The sequence below is a fragment of the Desmodus rotundus genome, chromosome 1, assembly GCF_022682495.2.
Source record: "Desmodus rotundus isolate HL8 chromosome 1, HLdesRot8A.1, whole genome shotgun sequence".
Taxonomy (NCBI): Eukaryota; Metazoa; Chordata; class Mammalia; order Chiroptera; family Phyllostomidae; genus Desmodus; species Desmodus rotundus.
In genome coordinates this window covers 187087140-187111623 of record NC_071387.1, presented here as the reverse complement: position 1 = coordinate 187111623, position 24484 = coordinate 187087140, and the positions used below count along the sequence as shown (strand labels likewise).

At 47.8% G+C, this 24484-nt stretch overlaps 1 protein-coding gene across 3 annotated transcripts in view; it reads right to left on the bottom strand.

Moving 5' to 3' along the window:
• TRIO (trio Rho guanine nucleotide exchange factor) overlaps positions 1 to 22421 on the bottom strand; it is a 322397-nt gene extending 299976 nt beyond the window's left edge. For 2 of the 3 annotated variants that reach the window (XM_053913947.2, XM_053913953.2), the window contains exon 1: positions 21784 to 22420. In XM_053913947.2, the coding sequence (XP_053769922.1) occupies positions 21784 to 21940 (157 nt within the window). In that variant the 5' untranslated portion in view covers positions 21941 to 22420. Of the gene's footprint in view, positions 1 to 21783 lie in introns of all 3 variants that reach the window. The other variant, XM_053913973.2, reaches the window with a different exon arrangement.
• Between the last annotated feature and the right edge of the window lie 2063 nt (positions 22422 to 24484).

Genomic DNA, 24484 nt, shown 5'->3' with positions numbered 1-24484 from the left:
CCAGGAGAGGCACTCCAGAGAGACTTGGGTTTCCTGGTGACACTGCCCATAATAAACTGGCATTTAAACACAGGTTATTCCATATCTCAGGCTGCAGCACACATCAGTGATTAAAATGGAAAAAAAGACACATAACACGAATGTAATCATTTCTACTGCAAATGGTAGCATGACCTCCTAAACCCTGGCACCACCATCAAGTCAAAGAAGCCAAATACGTCAAAAACTGTAGGCTTGCTCAGAAGGCAGCATTCCAGGTCAGAAGGAACAGGAGAAGGTAGGCGCCCACCAGCCCTTCCAGTGCTGGAAAACAGCACCCAAAGCCTCACAAAAGCAAGTCATTCTGCTAAAGGATAAAATGAACAAATTTATACCATGCTGCGTAAGTCACATTCTGTTGCCAGATATTCAGAATCATAGGAGAAACTCCTATTTTAAAAACAGGATGCATTATTTATTTGGGGAGTCTCTACCTAGTTCACCAATGTGGGACCACACTATGTAGGCGCTTCAGGGTCAATTTAAAGTATACCTCTTGCATTGGGCTATGATAACACAGAAAACTCAGCCATGAATTAAATACGTGGCACGTGCATACTTCACAGACGATAAGGGCCATAAAATCAGTGATAAGGTGTTTCCCTGATCTCAGGATGATATCTTGGCTGTGATGCTGTGAATGTTTGCACCGGTGAACCAGTTGTCACAGCTACTCAGGCTGCTTTTCCGCTTTACAAACATAAGACAGTCCTGTATCTTTTCCAAGGATCATGCCAGAAATGACCACCATGCTTTAAGGGTGTCTATTCCCAGATAAATGTGAAGAACAATCTGGCAAATCCCGCCAGTGTCTTCTCTTCCTGATTTGCTGCAGTTTGAGTACCTTCTCCACATCACACCGTCATCAGCTGATTCTGATGTACAGATAAAAAGCGCAGTCATCCAAAAGGACTTAGAGGATGAGAGATTTAAGTAGCTTACTACTGAGTAAGAAATGAATGTTTGGCAGCTAGGCAAAGCAAAATTACCTATTCACCTGCAAAAAACACACCTAGGTTACTAACCCCCTTGGGTGGAACACTGCTATGAACAGCTGGCTGCGAGGGGCGCATTCGGTATCAAGGTGCTTCTCCAGGACCAGGAGCTCCTTACAGGCCTGCACCTGGCTTTTCTCTCTGACTCCCCCCCACCCCCCACATCGCTGACCTCACACCATGCCTGGCCCACAGCAGCTCTCCTGGAATGTCGGTGGCACCTGACAGAATTACTCACCATCCAAGGCCACCCAGAAATTCCCGTCTAGCAGTGCTCAGATTCTCAGGCCCTGCCAAAGGTGAAACTTTGAATATTGCTTATCTCCCGTAAAATACTTTTTTCTTTAAAGGATAGGGTTGTTTTCTGAAACCCTGCTTTGTAGAAACATCTTGACCTATTTATGAAAAACTGGGTTGGCCTCATATTGATGTGTATAATTTTAAAAGGCCCTATAACCTGCTTTCAGAGCCATGTAAATAAAGCTTTAAAGGGGGGGGGGGGGAGAGAAGTCCCAGAAACGGGAGTGAAGTATGGAATAAAAGAAAGACCGAGAAGGGCCTAAGACATTCGTAATGGCCTCATGGAAAGCTCTCCTATACAAACATTCCCGGGAAAAAACCATGCCCGTGCCATCTCTCCCCAGTGCGACCTTCCCATACTCTGCTCACAGGGAGACCACCTCATCACAAATAAAAACAGTCAGAGGTGACTGGACCTTACAGCTCAAAGAAAACCTGATAAAAGATGCTTCTTCCCCTCCACCGTGACTGATCAAACTCAGCCATCAGTCAGCAAATATTGATCAGGGTCTGCACTGAGCTTGGCCAGAGTAGAGACAAGGACTTCATAGGAGTCACAAGTCCAAGCACCAGAGGCCTGAGTCCTGAGGATTAATTATTAACAGTAAATAGCAGTCAGCAGATCAACGGCAGCAACACGAATGCATCCAAACAAGAGGGGACGGCCACTTCGACCTCCCTGCTCCAGGGCTGCCCCCGCCCACACTCCACGGGCACACAGCACACTCCCGGCTTTCTAGAGGAGGGGATGCCATGCCAGAGTAACAGAACCATCTGGGTCTCTCACCCACTGGGTATAGATGGGGATGCAACATGCATTTCGTTGTGCATCTGGTAAACATTTAGTAAGCACCAACTGTGTGCAGGCCACTGGGGATACAAATATGAGCTAAGAATTAGCCTCAATGTAAATTACAGCTTAGAAAATAAAATAATCAGCAAGAAATTATGTGGCAGCTGTGAGTCAAATGGAATTATAAGAATATGCCATAGTTTAGGGATAGAGATTAAATTACCTCCAAAATAAGAACCATTGGATTTATTTGCTAAAGCCAGGTTATTAGAATCATCACGAAAAGCAAATTTTACATTCAATGAAATGTGGGTGAGGGGATGGGGGAGCCAAGTAGACAGAGGGTGGGAGTCAGGAGCCCATGCCTAGTGAAGAGACACAGGAGTACAGGCAAGAGGGGACACACAGACGTCTCAGATGGAGGGGCCTTCGGACAGAGGGGGAGCGGGTATCTGAGTGCAGCACACGCAGGTGCCAATGCCTAATCTAGACTCGCCAGAAGTCCTGCCCCAGAAATCAAACTCTTATCTCTGACTGCCTCCAACACTGGGTAGCATGGCTGCGAGCAGCTCGGTGCCTCCTAAGTGGTCAAAGAAGAAAGACAAGAGAAGTCGAGGAAAAGGGAAGAAATGGGGAAAATAAGAATAAAAAAGAAAGAAAGATTAACAGCCCATTTAGTGAGGGAAAAAAAGGTGTTTGTCAATTTAACAAGCCTGCAATCAATGGCTGTGCCCCTAGCAGCCACCACCCATCCCATTCTGGCTGATCTGTATCACCTCTGAAAGCTGGCGAAACTAGAGACACAGGACTAAGGAGGATACCGCTAAACGGGGGGCACCGACAAGCTTATTTCTGGGTGGATGGAGCTCTGTTTGGGAAGGGCTGCAGCAGTGAGGATGACCTCTGGGTGAGTCACTCTCCTAAGCAGAGGAAAGTCCCCCTGAAGGCACAAGGAGACTCAGAACCTCAGAAAGAAAGATGGGTGGTCAACAAGAAGGATAAATCAAATAAAGCTGGTAGGAGCAGGGTCAGGGTTGCTGTCATTCTCTCATTTTTCTTGAGCACCCACCCGCCCTGGGCTGAGAGGTGGCTACTAGCTCCACAACCATTGTGTATCCAAGGGCCCACTGGAAAGGGCCCACCTGTTCTGCTGCCCATGCTTCTCCACCCTTATGCGCCCTCAGTGTTGCGAACCAGCAATTCACCAGGTAAAATGACAGGGACACTTCAGGGCCCAGGGCCTATATGTGAAACGCTGAATTTGGATCGAACATGCAGATACTCCCATAAGGCAATTCCTGTAAGTTTAGGGGATTCTTAAAAGGAAAAAGAGCCCTGACCACGGTGGCTGTGTTGGATGGGCATCATCCTGCAGAGCAAAAAGGCTACCAGTTTGATTCTAGGTAGGGCACATGCCTCCTGGGTTGAGGGTTCAGTCCCCGCTTGGGGCACGTACAAGGGGCAAGCTGTTGATGTTTCTCTCCTCCATTTCTCCCTCCCTTCCCCTCTCTCTGAAAATAAATAAATGAAATCTTTTTAATAGAAGAAAAAAGCCAATCACATCAACACCAGTGGGCTAGCTGAGAAGGACAAACAGAATTCATTCCAACCCGACCAAAGGCCAAAGATTAGACTTCCCTACTGATGAGAAACAAGCACATGGCAAGCCACCCAGTGACTCTCCAAATCCAGATGGCTGGGAGGAGGTCATCCACTCATCCTAAAACAATCTGAGAAAAACAAGATCCTGGGCCTGGACACCTTTCTGCCCTTGATGCAAACCGGATCCTGGACAGATTCTACTGTCAGCCTCACCTCATTACACGACAGGTGGGTTTACAGAGCCCACGAATCTCCACCCCTCTAGCCATGCACTTTGATAACTGGGCAGTTTCATCCCAATTCGTTCCAGCTGGTGCTAGCAGACAGGCTAGTTCCCAGGCGGTTACGTCAACCTTGCCAAATGGTGTCCGTGCTTATCAAAGACATTAGGGCTTAACCACACATTTGTTTCCCCTCACTCCTGTGATGGCTCTGGGTCCTCATAAAATTGTTCTACAGATTTTTCAAATATTATTACCAAGCACTTTTACAATTTTTCTCTAGCTCTGACGCGGAGGTGATGAAGGGCTTCAGTTGTCTCAGTGATTCATCTTGAAGGAAGAATGACTGCACCCAAGAGAGTCAGGTTCCCACTGGGCTTACGGGTTCCATCACTGGGTGGCACTAGAAACCTCCACCAACCCAGTGGCACACGCTAGTGAGAAGTCCTCATGCAGGCAGAGGAGGACCCAGGAGAAGGGCCCTATGCTGCCAAAGCCCGGACTCAGTTTAAAACACACATTTATTTACAAGCAACTCAGGAATTGTCTAGAGACAATTCTTAACAGTTTCTTCACGAGAAACTGTTCATGTATGTCACATGATACATAAGTCATGAAAATGTATGAAGAGACAGCCTGACAAAATTCCTGAATCCTTTCAGCACAATCAATAAAATATAATAAAAAAAAGAAAAGAAAGAAAAAAGAATGTGAGGATAAAAATCTAAAGATAGGTTAAACATACGGTTTACTACAAGTACTTAAAAAACAAGGTAAGTTCTACTGAATTTTTAAATGACACTAATAAGATTATCATTTCCTTAATCTGAAGTGGTTTAGACACGTGTCCACTCTGGTCATTCACACACGTAAACTGCAAGCCACTCTGCGTGTGCGCATCTGCGTGGGTTCCCGTGTTGGCCTCAGGTCTCAGTTCCCTACCAGAACAGACAGGGAGAAAAACTCCAGTGTGGTCCTCTCGAAGGAAATGCCCTTCGCAAGGCTGATCACATGTAAAACACCTTGGAAATGAACCTACATGATCTTTCCATTCCCTCGGGAGCACGTCGCAATTACTATCCCAGATAAAAATTATCCCAGGCTGGTGCTATCAAAAAAATAACAGAGAATGAATTCTATAAATGGAACCGGGGAGGGGGGGCGCAAATTACATGTGGGCTCTAAAAGCAAAGGAAAAGAAGCCCCCACACCTTCCATCACTGTCTCTCTACATTGTGTCGATGGCATATAAAATACCCATTTAAATTCTTTGAACTCCCGCATTTTTACAGGTAAAAAAACAAAGTAAGAACTGGTATTTTTAAATGTTCTCAAGTAACAGTACAAAGAGTATGGGCTAGGAAAGTGTTAAATTACAAGCCATCTGTTCTGATAATTTACGATGTGATTTCTCTCATCTCCTTCAACACTACATAACATCTCTATGGCAACACGGTGACTTCAAATGCGAGTTTGGAGGGCCAATTGTGCCTTCAGTCTGTTCACAGAAAGAAAGCCAGACTGGTCGGTGAGTCCTCCGTGAGCCAAGATCTTTTCCTTCGGCAGGATGTCCCTGTCATAAACGGCCCGAATTCTCTTCCTCCATTCCTCCGTACATGTAAGTGAGAACGATTCTGCAAACAACACGTATCACACCTTACAGACTGGCCGCAGTCCCGCAACTCACAACCAGTGGGTGTGGACAAAACACAGCGGTGCCTAAACCCAGCTGTGCAGCTGACCTCCCAGCAGGGCTTTTTCAAAATACAGAGTCCAGGGCCCTGTTCTGGCTACTAAGTCAAAATCTCTAGGGAATCTGTACTTATAAAAACTTCCCAGGCAATTCAGATACAGCCTGGGATAAGGAACCATGGGCGTAAATCACAACCAGACTCTACTGGGGGCCTGCCCTGGGCTGGTAGCCTCGCACCTCACCTCACAAGGAACATCCCAAAGGCACCAAAACCAGGAGGTCGTCTCCACAAGCTGCCATGCCAACGCTGACGACCAGCGAGGCCAGGCCAGGCCAGACAAGAGCGGTCTCCCAAAGGAAGTGATGCTTGGGCTGAGTCAGTTAGGGAAACCCAGGAGGGAACACCCAACACAAAGACGGGTTCGAGAGCACGTACACAGACTTGGGTGTGTGATGGGGGCCTGAGAGGCTGACCAGCAAGAAGCCTACAAGCCTTTCTCAACTGAGGCCAGCCCAGATAAGGCAGATAAACCGACCAGCTCTGAAACTCAAAAATTTGCATTTGTGATTCAACCCTAGCCTTGGTTACAAAGTATCATCAAAAGAAAAAGAGGATTTGGGGGAAGCAGAAAGAGAACTGAAAATGATTCTGCCCTCCTCTTTACCAAAATCCTCATCTGTGACACTGGAAAAATACTATACATATCAACATATATCAATAAATGTGTGATAAATGAGAATATACTATGTCTTTTGAAGAGCATCTCAAATTTTGTTTTCACCTTGAGAACAATTTCAATTAGGCAGACTTGAGCTAGTTGATCACCCGTTATAATTTTAACTCTATATTATTCCCCAGTACGTTTTTAAAGAGGCCAGAAGAGGATCTGCCTAATCATCTTGTCTCTTTAGAACGTAAACTCCCGGTGGTGGAATATTGCATCTTCTCCAGCTGTAAGGCACCTGGCATATTGACACTGCCCAAAGGATAAACAGTTCATTCATTTTACAGTGCCACGCACATTAAAGAATGCCCTCAAAGTCCTTTGAAGATGAAACCACTTCAAGTGCTAAGTATTCAATAATTCTGAGCTGGGCACTTGAAACTCAGAAACAAAGTTGACAGACCAAACAGCACAAAAAGGTCACTGGCCAGCAGGGAGGCGCTTGTTTGGCCAGACCTCCGGTCCCTTCTTCGCAGGTGCACTCCACAGCACACAAAACCCCAACCTGCTTCACATGCTTTCAGTATGTATAATGGGGGGGGGGGCAGGTTTCAAATCACTAAAGAGAACAAAATTCTTCAGTGGTTCATTTCTTTCAGGGACCATGCCCAAAAGTCATTTCAAAGTCACACAAATTCTTCTTTCTGAGACTCCTTTTAAGTGAAGCTAAAATACTCTGGATGAAGTGTCAACTCAATTTTAAAACAGGCACAATGAAAATTCTTGCAACAGAGCATATGCGATTTTATGCAAATCAATAGTTTCTATGCAAATCAATACAGTTTCTCTCTTACTCTAGGTCTGGCTCCTGTTCATGAGTGAGCAGAGCTAACTCCAAGGTTCAAGAGCACAGAACTCACACTAGCAGGAGAGCCCTGGCTGTGATTCTTAATGGTAGGACCATTTTCAGTAGGAGGACCTCACAAAGTTGCCTGTGCCTTACCCTCTCCCAGACATTTATTAGGAAGACTGAAGTATCATCACCTGGAACTATTTCAGAAGTGCCAGTCGCTGTCCCCAAATACACCACCTACCAGGAAGGAAAGTCTGTTCTCTTCTTTTCGAGTCTGAGACTCCCTGAAACTTTTAATGGGATAGTTAATCCGAAGTGTTCTAAGAAATCACCAAACACACCATCAGATCACCAGTGAAGCCCAATCAGATCTTCCACAGTGCCGTCTTTCAAACAGGGGCGATTCCTTTTTTCCCTCCCTGACACCAAAACAAAGGGAAGCATAAAGCTCCCCAAATGCAGTCAGAAATCTCAGTGTGATATGCATGGCACAGCAGGAGCCAGGCAAGGCCTCCTCTCCACCCAGGGCACCCACCTCTGGGAGAAACCACTGTGCATTCGGCATCCTCACGTCGTCCCTCAGAGCTAGTGATCTGAAGCAAGTTTTAACAAAGCTCTCTGAGCTCCCTTCCTCACGTATAAAATTGGATGTCACTGCCACCTACCTTGCAGGGAGGTACGAAAATTAGTAGCTGGTGTGTAGTAAGCGCTCAGTGAGTGAAGCTGTTTAAGAACCTGCAATAGTTGCCTATTTAGCCATGATCTGTTTTCTTTTTTGATTGATAACATACACCGTAAAAGTCACCATTTTAAAGTGTACATTTCAGTGGTTTTTCGTACAGTCACAGGTTGTGTAACCATCACCACTGGCTAATCTCAGAACATCCTCAACCCAAGACTCCCCCAGAGGGCTTGACCCGCTAGCAGTCATTCCCACTTCTTCGCCTCGTGACCTTTTTTACTCTCCTAATTTTCAAAACATAAAAAAGCCTTTTCCCTTTAAAATATTAATAAGAAAATCATGATTCTTCTTTCTTGCTAAAAAGTCTGGTTGTAGGAAGGGCTTCTAGAAGCAGAGGCCAAATTTTCCAGAACATGACCTAGCAGGCATGAGGACCCTTCCAGAAAATACGGAACACAATACATGACATTGAGACTTTCTCCCCCACTCAAGGGCCCGTGTTCTACGTCATCTCTGACTACAGAAAAACACCGAACAGCAACGCTCATTTTGCCTGTCACACACGATCTGCACTCACGGGTCCACGACTTCTAGAACAGAGTGCGCACACACTTCCCAGAAACCCCGCACTGCCGCAGAAACTACCGGCTGTGTTAAACTTACTGCAGCTGTTTCTGGGAAGAAACATGGAGTCAATGAAAGGCAGCGAGCAAGAGTCTCTCGAGCCATGACTCATGACTGACTCCAACACGACTCCGCTCCATCCCTCTTCACAGAATGTCGCGGCTTCCTGAGAAAAGACCTCCCCACCCTCCTGGTCCCACCACACACCCACTGCATTCCATCCCCCACCTCCCCTCACACAGTCTTTATTATCTCAACACGTGCCTTTTCTTCCTCTCTTCCAGAAACTAACACATGCAGCAGATGAAGATGACAAACTTGGCTACAACAGGTGTCCTCTTTGTGAGCTGCACTTATTAGAAATTAATCTTTCTTTTTTGGCAACCCTTCTTTTTCAAATGTGAGCGTCAACATCACCAGCAAGTGAGCTGTTGATGGCGTCTGGCAGCTCTTCTCTTAAACACGCCTCTGGACAGTCCCCACACCTCACTTCATCTGTGTTCCCCGGATGACTGACGGACAGGCACTGAGCTGAACAGAAGCTGACCCCTAACTGCCGACCTGAATAGTTTAAAGTGGAAGCTGTAGATCTGTTTATCACAGTGGGATGGGTTAGCACTCTGAAATGACCTTCTGCCTACACTAGGATTGAGTAACTCCATAAAGACACTGAGGATAAAGGGAGATTCGCTGTCAAAAAAGGGAATTACAAATACAGAAAAGGGAAGACTAAAATGCACCCAGTGATGCTGGACTGGAATAGAAGGCAGGAGTATAAACTCACGGGTTTGATTAGAAATAGATAAGTGAAGAGAGATATGCATTCATATATGAAAATACGTACACTGGCGTGCATATATTTGTGCGCGTATGGATACACACACGCCACACTTCCTAGCTCTGTCCACTGAGAGGTTCTGAAGGCAACAGCACCTCTACAGCAATGAGCCCAGACTGTGTTTCTAAACACCGTTCTGTGTGAATGAACCAGGCTCCTTGGAGAAATGGCTGATTCCAGGGCTGGAGCAAGGAAAATACAACATAAGCCTAGAACACCTTATGTGTCAGAAAATAAGAAGGGACTCAAAAAAATGATGGGGACAGGTCACAAAAGATAAAGGAATGAGGCCGAAGGACTCTCACTGGCCAAATCTTGAACAAACTGAACATCAAACTAAATGATGATAGCCAAGAACTACAACCTATTGAGTGAGACAGGAATCCATGAGGACAGACATATGCCAGTAAGTATGTGGGCACAACGAAAAGCTCTTCCTTGTGGGGCAAAGCCAGCAAAATATAGAAGGAACGATGAAGTTAGGAAAAAACTCCATTTTGCAACCATCACGGTCACTGATTCAGGCAAAAATCATCAATGGATGCTACATGCAGCAAATAAAAGTCAGGAAAGAGACCCGATTTTACACAGTCTCAAATTATCTCCCCACAAAACGCTAACTAATTACAAGGGGAAAACAGAGTGGAGAAACCTGGTAACCAGCCCCTGAACCAAATGACCCAAGCGGACACGCCACAGTGGGGCAGCTGACAGCTATGTCCCTGACAGGGTGTCCCCGGGAGGACAAAGCCCCCCGGCAGAAACGCACAATCTGAACCCAGGCACGGGGCTCACACAGCCCAAACCAAGGGACGGTCTCCAAAGGGACAGACCGTAATCTTCAAGAATATTGAGGTAACAAGACAGACAGACGGGGTCACACGTTCCAAATTAAAGGGAACCAAAGACAGCAACTAAATACCACATTGACCCTGGATGGAACCCTGAACCACAAAGGTTAATTGCCAAAAAGGATGTTTCTGGAACAATTAGTAAAACTGTATAAGGCCAGTGGATGTAGATGGTAATATTACAGCAAAACTCATTTCCTGATTTGGATCATTATTTAAGGGAATGACCTTGCTCCTAGGAAATATATATCAAGCCACCATTTAGATGTAAAGGCATCATCATCGCCTTTGCAACTTGCTCTCAAATGGTTCAGAAACAAAATAATATGCAAATTATATGCACGTATATGTGTGCATATATGTGTGTGCATGTGTGTGCACTCCAGTTTATGGTGGGGGAGGGGAGGGGGTAACCAGTGTGGTGAAACAGTCACAGCTGGGAAACCTGAGTCTGAGTTCCTGCCTCTTTGACCGTGAGTTGTGACTTTTCACAACAAACTCGCCTCCCCCCAAAAGAAAAAAGAAACAACCATCAAACGATGAAGACACAGACTGGCACAATAGCCAAAAATTATACCGTGAAACCTCAATTAAACTAAGTTAACACAAATTTGAGCTTATGTCAAAAGCAACACAATCTCACATTCAACAATTGGCCCATCCTATTCTTTTAATCCAGAAACTTAAAAAGCAACAATTAAGCAAACAAAAAAACACCTTGAGACATAGAAACCCCTTGAACAAACTAGGAGAAAACAAAAAGCGTAACTTTTTAAGATGCAATAAACCTTCCAGTTATACAATGTCTACACCCAAGATGCCAACATCTCAACCACCCTCTGACTGAAATACTGAAAGGCCAAGGCAGACTGAGACTTCCTCAGAGACACACAGCAGACTGTGTTCCCGGTGTGGGATGGCGCTGGGAGGTCCAGGTGGGGAAAAGCCTGCGTAAGCATCCCACAAATCAAGCTACCATGGTGAGGGGCTGGGTGAGTTGTGACGGACAAAAATGCACCCCACAGAAGGAAAAACCTAGAGCACAGGCTCGGGAATCATCTCACTGAAAGAAAACAGTGAAAAATAACTCCATTTCCCATGACCACACATCATCATCTACGTTTCGATGAATAACATCAAAGAAATGAGTGGCTGCAACAAATAGCTATATAGAGAGAACCAGGAGTTACCACACCCACCTTATAAAACTGTCCCCAAAAGAGCAGCTTAGCAGCCTATGGCCTGTCCCCACCCGATCCCCCCCTCTGTTCCCTTCCTAAAAGAGAAAGGAGGCCCTGGTAATCCTTATAATGTGTCACACACAACAATGAAAAACTTCCCTCCCTGGCTAGCCTTTCCAGGCTGTCCCAAATTTCCCTCCGCCAACCTCGCTGGCCACAGAGACTTCCTAACCAGCACTGCAGTCCAAGTCCACAGGCCAGGGAAGCAGGGACCCACACTTCCACCAGAACTCCTCTACAGACTTCCAAGGAACAGGGGGATGGAGACACCAGGAAAGTTCACATAGTCACACGCCTCAGATAGCTGGGGGTACTGGGGCTATGTACGTAAAAAGGAACATCAGTTTTAATTAGCCGAGAAGAGGAAAGGCATAGAGATGAAATTACAGGGCCTAGACCAACATGAGAAAAAGGCTTGCTATACCCTGGAATCTTCCACTCAACTTTTGTTTGGTGTGAGACTTGTAAATTATAGCTTCGATCCTCAACACACAAAGATATACGTATCCACTTTGAAAGATTTGAAAATTACAACACAGGGCCCTTGTGGGACACTGAGGGTCACTCCTACTGTCCCTCCACCAGGAAGGGAAGGGGATCAGCATGCTGAGGTCTGGCAGCCTTGGGTTTAAATTCCAGCTCAGGCCCACACATCAGTGTGGCCTGGGGCAAGTCGTTCTGCTTCCCCAGAGGCCTAAATCTTCGTTCTAACACACCACAACATCTCCCTGCTGGGTGCAGAGACTTGATTTTATATGAGAAAATGTATATAAAACACCTGCACAGTATTCAGAGTCCTAAACACTCAGACGGTAGCAAGTGGTGGCAGTAGTACAGACAACAGTTAAGAGAGACTTTACCAGGTTTTCTTAGAATACAGAATTGGCATTAATGGCATTTGGAGAAAACAGACATATTTTACATGTCGTCCTATGACCTTACAAGCAGGCATTTGTTTGCTTTCCGCATGTGCTTATTTTACTCCTTTCTGGAGCATAAGTCCAAAGGTGTTCTCTGACCCCCAGTGTCGGGAGTCCTGGCCTCTCCCTGGAAGCAGCTGTGAAAGATTTAGATTATAGCAAGAGGGTGGAGAGCATGGGAGGCCAGCTGGCCACTGCACAACTGCCCAGCATCCTAGTTTCTCCCAAAAGGCCCCATATGCACACTGCAAGTTGTCACAGAAAATTACAGTGATCCCCTCTCAATCCTGCACAAAGTTTACAGCCCAAGGTTTCCAGCAATTTGGTTCAGGGGCAAGGTCCTATCTCACAAATAGGCTGAACCCTGCAGAAGTGAGACAGGACCTAATGCACAATGCCATGGGAGAGGAGAGAAATGCTCAACAATAGATCCTGCAAATTTTGCATCTCATGGACCACAGTTACATACTGGGAAAGAAAGAGGTAAGCAGACCAGCTAACAAACCGCTGAAACCTAACGACTCTCCCATGAAGCCTCTCCCACCAGAAACTGCTCTTGCACAGGCAACCTATCAGGGGTCTTTTGAGATGAACCATCACAGGAAGAAAATATATGGCCTGGAAACCACCAAATTATCACTGGTTCTCAAGGTTCCTGAACCCAAGATATATAGGCCAAGTGCAACACAATGCAGATGCAGGTGAAATAACTCTAAATAAAAGTGTGAAATGTACTCTGCTTCTGTGCAATCTGAATTTTTGAGCTATTAATGGTGGTCCCCTGCACACCACCTAGCATCACTGAGGTACTAGAAAGGGCAGTGAGGGATGGAATTGCTCATAATCGTGAATTTTTTTAAACAAAGCTGGCTACAAACACGAAACATCTATTCATTTAGTATGAGACCAATGAGGAATTTATTCTGGTTATTTGGGTGCCAAGATATTAAGACATTTAAATGTTAAAGATTTTATTGTGCGAGACTAGTTAAGTAGAAATATTTATAACAATATTCTAGTCAAACTATTTTTTCCCAATAATTGTGGGTACCTTCAGAATAAATAATAGAGGAACTGTAATTTTTGGCCCTTATCATTTATCAATAGAAGTTAAACTGATCAAGTTATCCAGATACTAATAAAATTGTTATTCCTGCTGATCCTACCACATTTGTCATGCAGAACAAGGGTTAACTGACCTAGGAGTGTCCTCCCACAGGTTTGCAGCAGTGGGATTGAAAACCAGGAGCAAGAGGGGAACCCTTGAAGATGTGCATCAATGTGAGAAAAGGAAGTGAAGCAAAAGGATAAAAGATGGAAAATGAGGCCCAAGTTTTGGATACATAATATCCAAATTAAAATATTTTACCTGAAAGCATACATGTCATTTATACTGTCACTTCATATATACTAGGAGACATGGGTCCTTTTAAAATAGATTTCAAATCCCACAACCTCTTCGTAATAGCTCAGCTGCTGTAGGACTATTGTAACTACCCAACAATTTCCAGAGATGTTATGTACACAACTGTACCTGGTGGAAATCTAATCATTACCACCCTACATTTTTTTCTGAAATTCTACTATAGCAAATTCTAGAAAGTCTGATGTATGTACTCTGCCAGTTAATTCTGCTAATTCTTCAATAAAATTTAACAGAGATGAAGTATAAAATAAAATAAAATACAATTCCCGTATTAGTCTCTGATATGTTCATTCACTCCATCTTGTATTGAAACCACATATTCCACAGAACTCCAAAGTGGGGTGTTTTATGACCCCTCCAATACCCATACACATACCTATGCACAGAAGGGAGGAAAAGACAGCAAGAAACACTATATAAAAATATTCATGGACTGTACTTTTAAATTTGCATTGTGTTTTCCTCAAGTTCAAGACTAGCTTTATTTTATGGTTATGAATGTTAAGTGAGGGGACTAACACTTTATGAATTCACTCATTAGTCATCAATACTGGGAAAGAGGTAGCTGCAAAGTCCAGTATACACATGAAGGCCCAAGAACAGAGGGGAAACAGATACTAATGCAGGAGCAGCCCCCAATCTCCCAAAGGAAACCTACCCCTAGCAATTCCTTCTTAAGGAATGCTGAGGCATTGCAGGCCATCCTGCTCATACCACTCTTTTTCTATCCTCTTCTACCTGGACGGCAGCAAAACTCACTTGAGTGAGAAATTTTAAACCAGGAAAAATGGTGACTGTTTATATCTAAAGATAGTTTTGTTTTTAAGCCTACAGACTTGACTTATATGCCATATGGATTCCCCAAGTTAACATGTTGTATGGAACCCAGGAAAAGGATCTTTATTTCTCCTTAACTATCTTTAAAGTCTCCCTAGACTACCCCTAGAAGTTGCAGGAAGTTTGGCCCCACATGGGGCAGTCTGAGTGACCATTATTATCTTTCAAATCAACAGAAAATCTTTCCAAACTAACTCAGCTTTGTTCCACTTTACCTAGAGAAATAACTTCCACCGGTTTTGTTGGTATCTTGTGGTGTTTATTCGTGTTTCCCGATTGCCAGTAAGGCTGCATATTCACTCGTCAGGCACCTGTACTTCTTTGAATTGTCTGGGTGCCTATTTCGCTTTGAGACTGTCTTATAGATCTGAAGGAGCCCTTTTTATTATGTATCTGTTTGTTGTCTGGTTTGTAAGAAATGTTTACTCCCTGTTTGTTGTTAGCCTTTTTTTAATGTTAGGTTTTAAATCAACATATAGTAAAACTGGATCTTTGGGAAAGGGGGGGGCGGTAAAGTTCTATGAATTCTGACACATATCACCAACCACAACCAGAATGAAAAAGCAGCACCATTATCTCTCTAAAGGCCCCTCATACTGCCCCTTTGTATTCACACCCTCACTACCCCTCACTCCTGGCACTCAACCAATCTGTTCTCTCCCTGCAGCCCTGTCTTTTTGAGAATATCACCTAAGTGGAATCATATAGTATGTAGCCTTTTGACTGCCTTCTTTCACTCAGCAGTAATTGAGTCAATGTAACAGTTTTGCAGTTCACAGCTACATGTTTCAATGCTAGCAACTCCAGCCCCTCCCAGCAGCAGGTGAGTAAAGGACCTCTCTTCTGGAACTGAGGGGTCCACATGTCTGCCCAAACCCTGCAGAAACCCCTCCTAAGGAGAAACCAAGTGCAATGCATCGCTGTCCATAATAGGACTATACACTGTAAGAAGCAGCAGCAGCAGCAGCAGCAGCAGCAGCCGCCGCCGCCGCCACCGCCAGATTAACTCACATGGACACCATTAACTCAAAGTATCCTAGACCTGGAATCTATTCTTTCTGTTAACTAACGTTTTCATTAAAGCTTTCTGTCAGTGTAATTGCTAAAGTGTACTAATTTATGAGAAATCCCAAAAATGCTTCCAAAAGATTTGCTCTACAGATTACTTCACAATCCTTCCCAACCACACAGGAGTAGCTATGTGGTTAATCAAAAGAGTAACCTAAAACTCAAGTATATTTTTCAGCAAAATGAGGTTCTATCTTTCCACGGCACTTTTGGCATTGGATCACATCTTACAGGGTCACTAAGAACAAACCCCAGAGGCCGCACCCTTCTTCCTGCAGCTCAATAACCTTGGCCTCTTGGTTGAGAAGTCCGTACTCTTGCTCTGGACACAGACCTTTCCCAAAGGTCCAAATTGGGTTCCAAATTATTGAAACCCAATACTGTAGGTTTCAATGGGCTTCCTTATGTGGAGAGGAAACACAAAAGCAGCAGCTAGGGTAACAACCACACAGTAAGCAAATGGAGTGTTTCCATTAGCGAATGGGAGGTGAAAAAGAGTATACACTTGCTAATCATTAAACACAACACGGGAACACAATTTCCCATCAACAGACGATTGTCTGTACATAAGGGTTAATAATGTCAAAAGGCTGGGAGACTACACTGGAAATTTGAGCCAGCTGTCTGTTTCGTCTTTATGACTGGCAGAGGTGGCAGATAATCGGGGTCCAGTGGGGACTGGGCACTGCAGCAGGCAAAGGCTCTGAGAGGCAACACCTCCACCATGGGCACAGAGGCCCTGGACAGAATGAGAGGGCAGAGGGCAAGGCAGCAGAAAGCAAGGCAGTGCAGGGAGGGCCCTGTCTCATTCCTGCCTCTTCGCTCCTTTTTTGCTTCTTTGCCCTCAGTTCAGACGTATAGGAAGAGAAATTCCTGAATGTCTCCAGCTGAATCGTCACCAGCCAGAATTCCTAATTGCAAGGGACACTGACAAGATGCCAGGTCCACGCTCACACCCTTGCCCTCTGTTCTGCTGAACCCTCCATCGGCAGAGTCCGGAGAAAGGCAAGAGTGAGGGCTCTGCCCTGCACCATCTGATCCCTCTTACTCCCTTCTCCAATCCAGGGCCCATCCTGTTCACTGCCCACGATCAGCTCAAACAGGGCTGAGGAGCATGGAGAAGACATAAAAGACAGCATCTCTGTCTGCAAGACAGTAATCCAGTCACTCCATCAGTGCCCCCAGTCTACTCAGCTGAACACTGGGTAGAGAAAGAAACGACAGGGGACGTCAGTGCATGCCACCAGCTTCCACCAGAACCCCCGTGTTCACACCCCAACCAAACCCTGCACTGTCCACAGTCGCTGCTCCTCCTGCCAGTGGTGCTACTGAAACTTTGTCAAGACCATACACTTAAGGAAATAAAAACCAATTCATTATAGAACTGAGGAGGCATGAAGGGGGGTGTTAAGACTGCTTTTTATATTATAGTAAAGCACAATTCATCCCTATCAACATAAGTGATTTTACTGGGGAGTAAAGTGTGGCTATTGATTAAGAATTTGACTTTACTCTGGAATTCTGCCAAGGATATGAGATAAAATTTTATTTTTCTTAGTAGGGGAGTCAAGTACATAAACTTAAAATAAGTATCACATACAGCTGATTTAGATGACAGCTTCAAACACATCTTTCACTTTTCATTAAAAACACAGCCCAAATTTATCGTAATATTTAAAAGGTCAAAAAACCCCATCTTAATCACCTGTTTTTAATGCACATTTGAAGAACATATATAAACAACACGCTTCATTTTCAACAGAACCTTTCGCTTCATTTAAATCTTAGTTAATCATTTAAATGGTTAAAGTGGCTACATTTAAATCTTAATTTGAATCTGGGATAGTCAAACTGCAAAGGGAACACAGTATCACACATCAATAAGTCGGTTTACAGGGTCTCAATGAAAAGTTTCTGTCAATGACTGTTTTACTGCTCTTTGATTTCTTGGAAGTCACTTATAGGATTATTTTTTTAGCTATCTCTTTACTTCCTCTAAAATTGTGCCTCACCGTGCCACCAAAACACAAGAAACCAACATTCACTATCAAATTACATTTTCTTCAACCTCCCTTTTCAAAATACTGAGGATAACAAGGGCCGACTCCATAATATAATAATTATCACTGGTGCTCACAAAGACCAAAGCTGCCAGGCTGTAAAGGCACAGAGAAGTAGCCTGGCATGCTTGGAGGCCAGCTACTTACGTGGTGCTGGCAGCATAAATATGAAGAAACTCTTCCTTTGATCCTCCATGAGGAAACCATCACACCAAAACGTGGAAAGATACGCATGGGGCTCCCTCCCTAGGTAGCAGACCCGCTTTCCTTCACATATTCCACTGCAAAGAGAAGGGCTGCTGCCAGGAGTCCTGAATACGATTCAATGATGAAAAAAACCCAGCACGACGGGCCACGACACTTCAGAAAAACCACAAGCCTTTCTTCTCTGCACATTCATTTAATGCCAACCTAAAACATGCCAGGCAAGTTAAAAATACTACATTTATGTAAGCACCCCCCCACACGCACGCACTTGCAAGGTTAAATAGAGAGCTCCGAAAGAATAATTTATTGCCACAAGAACAGAGTCCCAAAATAGATTGGCAATAAAAGTGACTGGTCCCAGCGGGTTTGAGAACTAATGTAAGCGGAGTCCCGGCCATGAGAGGCGTCCAGGAAAGAGCGCCCCCACCAGGGGCGCTTCCCAGCCTTGGCCTCGCCTCTACCAGACACCCATTCTGAGCAAGCCCTTCAGGCTCCCTGAAAGCTTTCTGTGAATTAAAAATAATAAATTAAATAATAAAAACCTGTACTGGCTCACCTCTGTGGTGTTGCGGGGGGGTGGGGGGGTGGGGGGGGGGAGGATGTTTTGTTTTGTTTTGCTTTTGCTTTGAAATCTGCTTTATCTTTTTTGGTGCTGAGCTCTGTGCAAAGGAAAAAAGTGAGGTCTGAAATTCACTAACACTTGCAGAAAATCTCAGCTGCCCTTTAACACACCATAAACCACATTTTTCAGCTCAATTCAACACTAACTGACCTGCCTGCTAGTGCCAGATCTATAAAAGGGGGATCGGGATTGTCCAAATGAACAGGAAGTGTCTGTGCCAAGGGCTTGAGTGGAGAATAAAACGACAGCACATGAGGTGAGACCTGGAAGAAGGTGGACACTGGGTGTACCCAGTGGGGAAGCAGAGGGGAAGGCAGTCATAGCTCTGAAGACCTGCACTACCCAACGAAAAGCAGAGAACAGCCATGAGGTGCTAGGGGCTCAGGGGGAACCACACAATATGGGAGTGAAACAGCTCTGAGCCATCTCCCCACACTCAACTCCGGACCTCGGCAGGGGGCAGAGCCCCTGCTTAAGCACTTCCAGTGATGGAGAAATCCAATGGCAGCCCATTCCAGTTCTTTAAAAGTCCTATTAAACTATAAAGTCTCTCCCCTTCTCTCATCCAACTATGAATGAGAGAAGTACCAGTTTTCAGTGTGTGACTACAAAGATAAAATTGAATGCAGCGCAGACAAGGAATATAAAGAAGGAAAGAAAATAAGGTGGCCAAGCAAACAGTTCAGGGCTGAGAAATGAAAAAACAATGAGTAGAAACACCCTGTCTAGCTCACACCGGCAATCTTAGGTCCCAGGCTCAAAAACACCCTGGAAAAATGCTCGCACCTGGATATGTCCACCACAGTCGATAGCAACCAGTTTTCTGTTTCTCCACATCTTAGGAAAGAATGTCACATTTTACTAATGGACTGACCTCTCCATTCAGCCAGCCATCCACATTCAATCAAAACTGCCCAGGAGGCTTCCCTGCCTGAGCCATTCTGCCAGCTGAGCTCCCCACCAGGGTCCTCCTGCTTCATCTGTCCTGACCAAACCCCCTCCCCACCCCCACCAATCCAAATGAATGGTCCCTCTCTCCCGTCTGCTGGACTTCACTGCCCTAGATGCTGGAGCCAAGATCTAGGTCAGGAATTCACAGCTGCCCAAAGGAGGGTGAAGCACTTTTAAAAGACGTTCCAGACAACCCCTGGGATGGGACAGTGCAACTGCCGCCTACTTAAAATCTGCTCTAGCTCCTGACTCCAAGTCAAACAACTAAAGGGATGGTTTGTCAAATCAGTTTGGAGGGCCAAAGAAAGGAGCAAACCAGCGAGCAGCACTGTCTGGTTCTGGCCCAAAATGAACAGGAGCAGGAGCCAGGGCTTGCGAGCAAGCATGGGCCTAGGCATGGCCACCAGCAGATTTATCTCCCCAGATAAATCCTGAGGAGCCACAGTGACACGGGGCAAGCTTACGGGGGGCATCCAGTCCAACCTGATGTCTACGGGGGCTCTTAGGAACATTAAGTGATTTCTCTAACGTACAATAAAGACGTGAGAAAGCCCGGTCTCACAAGCACCATAAATTCCAACTGCAGAGCACAGCAGCCTTTCTAACTGAAGAGAGCCGAACTTTTGCAACGAATCTATTATTTTGTGACAGGTGGGAGAGTCAGAGAGAAGACAGGCTAGACTGTAGCTTCAGGGCATGAAGGGAAGACGACCCAGTTCTGCTATTAAGAAGTAAGAAGGGGCTGCTCAATCCAGCTACGTGCACAAAAAGAAAAACGCTTTCATTCCGAGCTCATGTTTTCTTAAACCTTTACCTTCTGCAGGGACCTAAGGGGGAGAGGGAGCACCAAGGAGTATATTACAAGCCCAAACTGACACTGTTGAGTCGGCATATGTCACGCCCTGCCACAACCAAACTGTTAAATTGACTCAAAAATAACCCCGCCTGGCAAAGACCAAGAAATCGAGGTACCTACTGTTACTGCTAACTTCTGCCTCTCATCATCTCTCTCCCGCTGCAGACTGCTCCGTGTGACCCGGATTACCAAAGTGATCTCACCGAATCTAGGGACTGTATTTTGAAAGAGGCCACGGAGAAACCGAGCCGCCAACCTCTGGCGCGCGCCCCAGGGCAAGCCGCTCCCCAAGCAGCCCCGGCCATGCCGTCCCGCCGGGGCCGCCACCAGCACCCTACGCACGCCCCGCGCACCCCTCCCGCCCCAGCCCGGACCTGGCCCGCCCTCCTCCGCTCTCCCGCGTCGAGCCTGTATCCTCCCTGCCCAGCGCCGGGCACGCCGGGCACTGCGCTTCAGGCTGCGGGCCCCGAAGCTGCGGCCGCCAGCTTCTCCGCCGCCGCCCGGGCGCGGGCGGAGACACGACTGGGAGCGGGGGCGCGGGGATGCGGGCCCGGCTCGAGCGGGATCTGGGCGGGGAGGGAGAAGGCGCCGCCGCTGGGGTCCGGGGGACGCCCTGTCACGCCCCCCGCGCCTCCTCCGGATCGCGAAGCACGCCTCTCCCGCGGCCACCCCCTCCTCGCCCGAGAGATACCTGGCACTGCCTCCACCTCCCAGCCACCCAGCCAGTGCCCCGCGAGCTCACGCCCCGCGCCTCTCCCGAGGGTCACCATGTTCCCAGATGTCCCTCCTGGGCCGTCCCCGGAGACCGTGGCTCACCTGCCTCCGGGCCGACCCTGCTTCTCGGCCCCCTCCCTCCTCCCCCAGGCAGCGTAAGCCGTGGCTGCCCCGTTTCACAGAAGTGTAAACCGAGGCCAGGGAGGTGACAGGTAGAGGGCCGAGCTAAGAAACCTGGATGCTAAGGAGGTCGAAGAAGGGCCAGGTACGAATCGGCCACGGAGACCGGCCCAGATGAGCTGAGAGCCCGTTTTTCTGGGCCCGGGCCCGCCGCCCCCGTCCGCCCGGCCTCCGGGACTGGAGCCTCCGCCCTCGCCATCCCCGCCGCCCCCTCCTCGGCCCTCCAGAAAAAGAAACAAAGAACCGGCGCCGCAAGCCGTAGAGCTGCGGTCGCCGGAGTCGGGAGACCGGGAGATTTTACTCTGGCACCGGGGCGGGCGCAGGGAAGGACGAGTCGGCGGCGTCCCCGCGGAGGCGCGGCGCGCAGGGCGGCGCGGGTAGCGGGACCCGCCGCTGTAGGTCCAGGAGCCGGCGCGGGGTGCAGTGACCCGGGCGACAGCGCGCCGGGCCCGGCGGGCGTCTGAGCGCCGGGCGCGCCGGGGCCGCGAACCGCGCCTCCCGGCGGGGTCGGCCGGGCGCACCGACAGCGCCGCAGCTGCACTCACCGGATCGGAAGAAGGCCGCGATGTCGGCCAGGTCCTTGGCCGCCTCCTCGGCCCCCTCGCCGGCGCCGCCCCCGCAGCCCGAGCCCGCCGCGCTGGCCGTGGCGGCGGGGCTGGAGGACGCGGCGGGGGCGGCGGCGCCGCCGCTGCTGCCGCTCATGGCTGCGGCGGCGGCCGCGCCCGGCTCGGGCCCCGCGCCCCTAGCGCTGCGCGCCGCCCGCTCCGCGCCGGGCCTGGCGGAGCCGAGCGCCCAGCTGCCCGCACCCGGCGCGCGGACGCAGAGCCCCGGGGCGGCGGCGGGCGGCGGCGGCTCGGCCGGAGGAGCGCGCCCACATAGACGAGGACGCCGCCCGGTAGCCGCGAGCTGGCCGCGGGGCGGGGGCGCGGAGCCACGGCCTCGGCGGCGCCGGCCGGAGCGCGGGCAGCGGCGCGCGCCGCGCGAGACTCGAGTGGCGAGGGCTGGGGCCCGGGGCCGGCGGGAGCTCCGCGATCACGGACGCCGGGGGCGGCTGCGAGCCTCCATCTTGATTTCAAATGGGGAAGGAAGGAGGGGGAGGGGGGAAATCACGGCCGAGGGAACCCGGGTGAAAGGAAAAGGGAGAGCAGGGAAAGGAGAGGAAGGGAAAAAAGAGGGGCTTCGGCAATTTCCGGCGAACCTCGTCAGGGGCCCGAGCGTGGGCTCCGTGGGAGGGCGGGCCCTGGCGGTGGGCGGGGCCTGGCGGGAGGGGCGGAGCCTCGCCCCGCGCCTGGGCGCTCAGTGAACCAGCGGGCTGCGGCCGGAGCGTTCGCCGGGATCCTTACGCTCGTTCCCAGCCGCTCCGACCCGCGGAGGAGCTGGAACGCTCCGACGGTGGGGCAGACCTTTCCGGGCCCGGCGTTGCGCACCCCACCGGGCGCTCCCTCCTGCACCGCCAGCACCGTCCTCCCAGCGCTCGAACTGTTCATGACTAATCTCGCCCGCGAGGCCGGGTGGCTTGGGCACAGAGCTGGCACTAGCATGTAATCGGTACTCCGTAATAGTTGATGAATGAAGAAACAGATCGTGAAAAGAGGTTAGCTATTCCAGTCCCGAATGAGGCAAGCCCCTGAACTCCTGCGGGAAGTCTCCTCATCTGTAAAATGAGATTCTGACTCACTCCACCAAAATGCAGAGAATGGGGAAGGTGATGGGACTGGGAAGACCAAAGGAAATGGGGGGGGGGTGTCATCCAGCTTTAGGGGAAGATCCGGGTGAAACCAGCACTTGAGAAATATTCAATACAAAACCCCTAAGAGGCGACTACAAGAAAAGTGATCAGAAGGATGGTGTCAGAGTTTGAAGGATCCAACACTGCAGAAAACAAGGAGAAACAGCAACAAGATCCATTTTTTTTTTAACTGGATGATGAAACCACTATGTGTGTATACTGGAAATGAACGAATGAATGTGGAACGGGTGGTGGATTCCAGGTGTCTCACTGTTACAGAGGGAGGTTACAGATAAGCAAGGGGAGGAAGCTAGAATGATCCATGTGGCACTGTATTAACGTTGGAGACATCAGTATGAATTTGTGTTTAGTTTAATATAGATACAGATGGATACATAAAAATGATTTACGGGTATGCATATATGCATGGGTAAGTACACATACATAGATTTCCTTGCTCTGTCAGCTAAGTGGTCTTAAAAAAAACACTGCAGTAGCAGTGAGCATGCCTGGCACTCAGATCTTATTTTAAACACCATTCTCCAATAAAAGGAACAAGGTCTCTTTGGGGAAATGGCTGAGTTTAGGGCGGGGGCAAGAAATAGGTAAGACCAGCCTGGAGTATCTCATTCTGCCAGAAGGTAAGAAAGTGCTCAAAGTAAGATTTTTTAAACTTTATTTTTTATTTATTTTTAGAGAGAGGAGGAGGGAAGGGTAGGGAGAAAAACATGAATGTGTGGTTGTCTCTCACACGGCGCTACTGGGGACCTGGCCCACAACCTAGGCATGTGCCCTGACTGGGAATAGAACTGGCAACCCCACCCCAGTTCGCAGGCGGGCACCCAACCCACTGAGCCACACCAGTGAGGGCTCACAATAAGATTTTCCTTTAACCAACAACAAAAACAATGAAGGGGGTCTGTCAAAGGGACACAGGAGCCAATTGAAAGAGCTCCCAGGGGCCAAAGCTAGAACAATTTCAGCAAGAAAATAAATAATACAATACTTGATTATAACCCAAAGTATAAAATAAATATCCATTTGTCCATCCTGATAAAAATAAATGATAATCTATGTAAACAGAGAAGAGACTAATATCCCACCATGCAGAGGGATTCCCAGTCATGTGTGCAGATACTCTGCCCTCAACGAGATGGAATAGAACTCTCTCTTTGACTATGGGCTGCACGGCTGTTGTGACTTCCTTCCGAAGAGCACAAAATAGAAAGGGGGTGGGGAATCACCTTATAATGGGGAAACCTAGCAAAACACTACTTCGGCCAGGTGATCAACACCGCATTAGCATCAACAGTCACAAATCATGTGGACCGTATGTACCCTTGATACCATGTGATGAGAACGGCACTTTCTGCTGCAGTCCTCTTCCCCAAAACCCAGAACTCCAGTCTCATCATTAGAAAAACATCTTGGAAATCTCAACTGAAGGACGTTCTACAAAGTACCCAGCCAGCGCTGCCCCAAACCCTCAAGGTCACCAAAAATAAGGAAATCAGAAA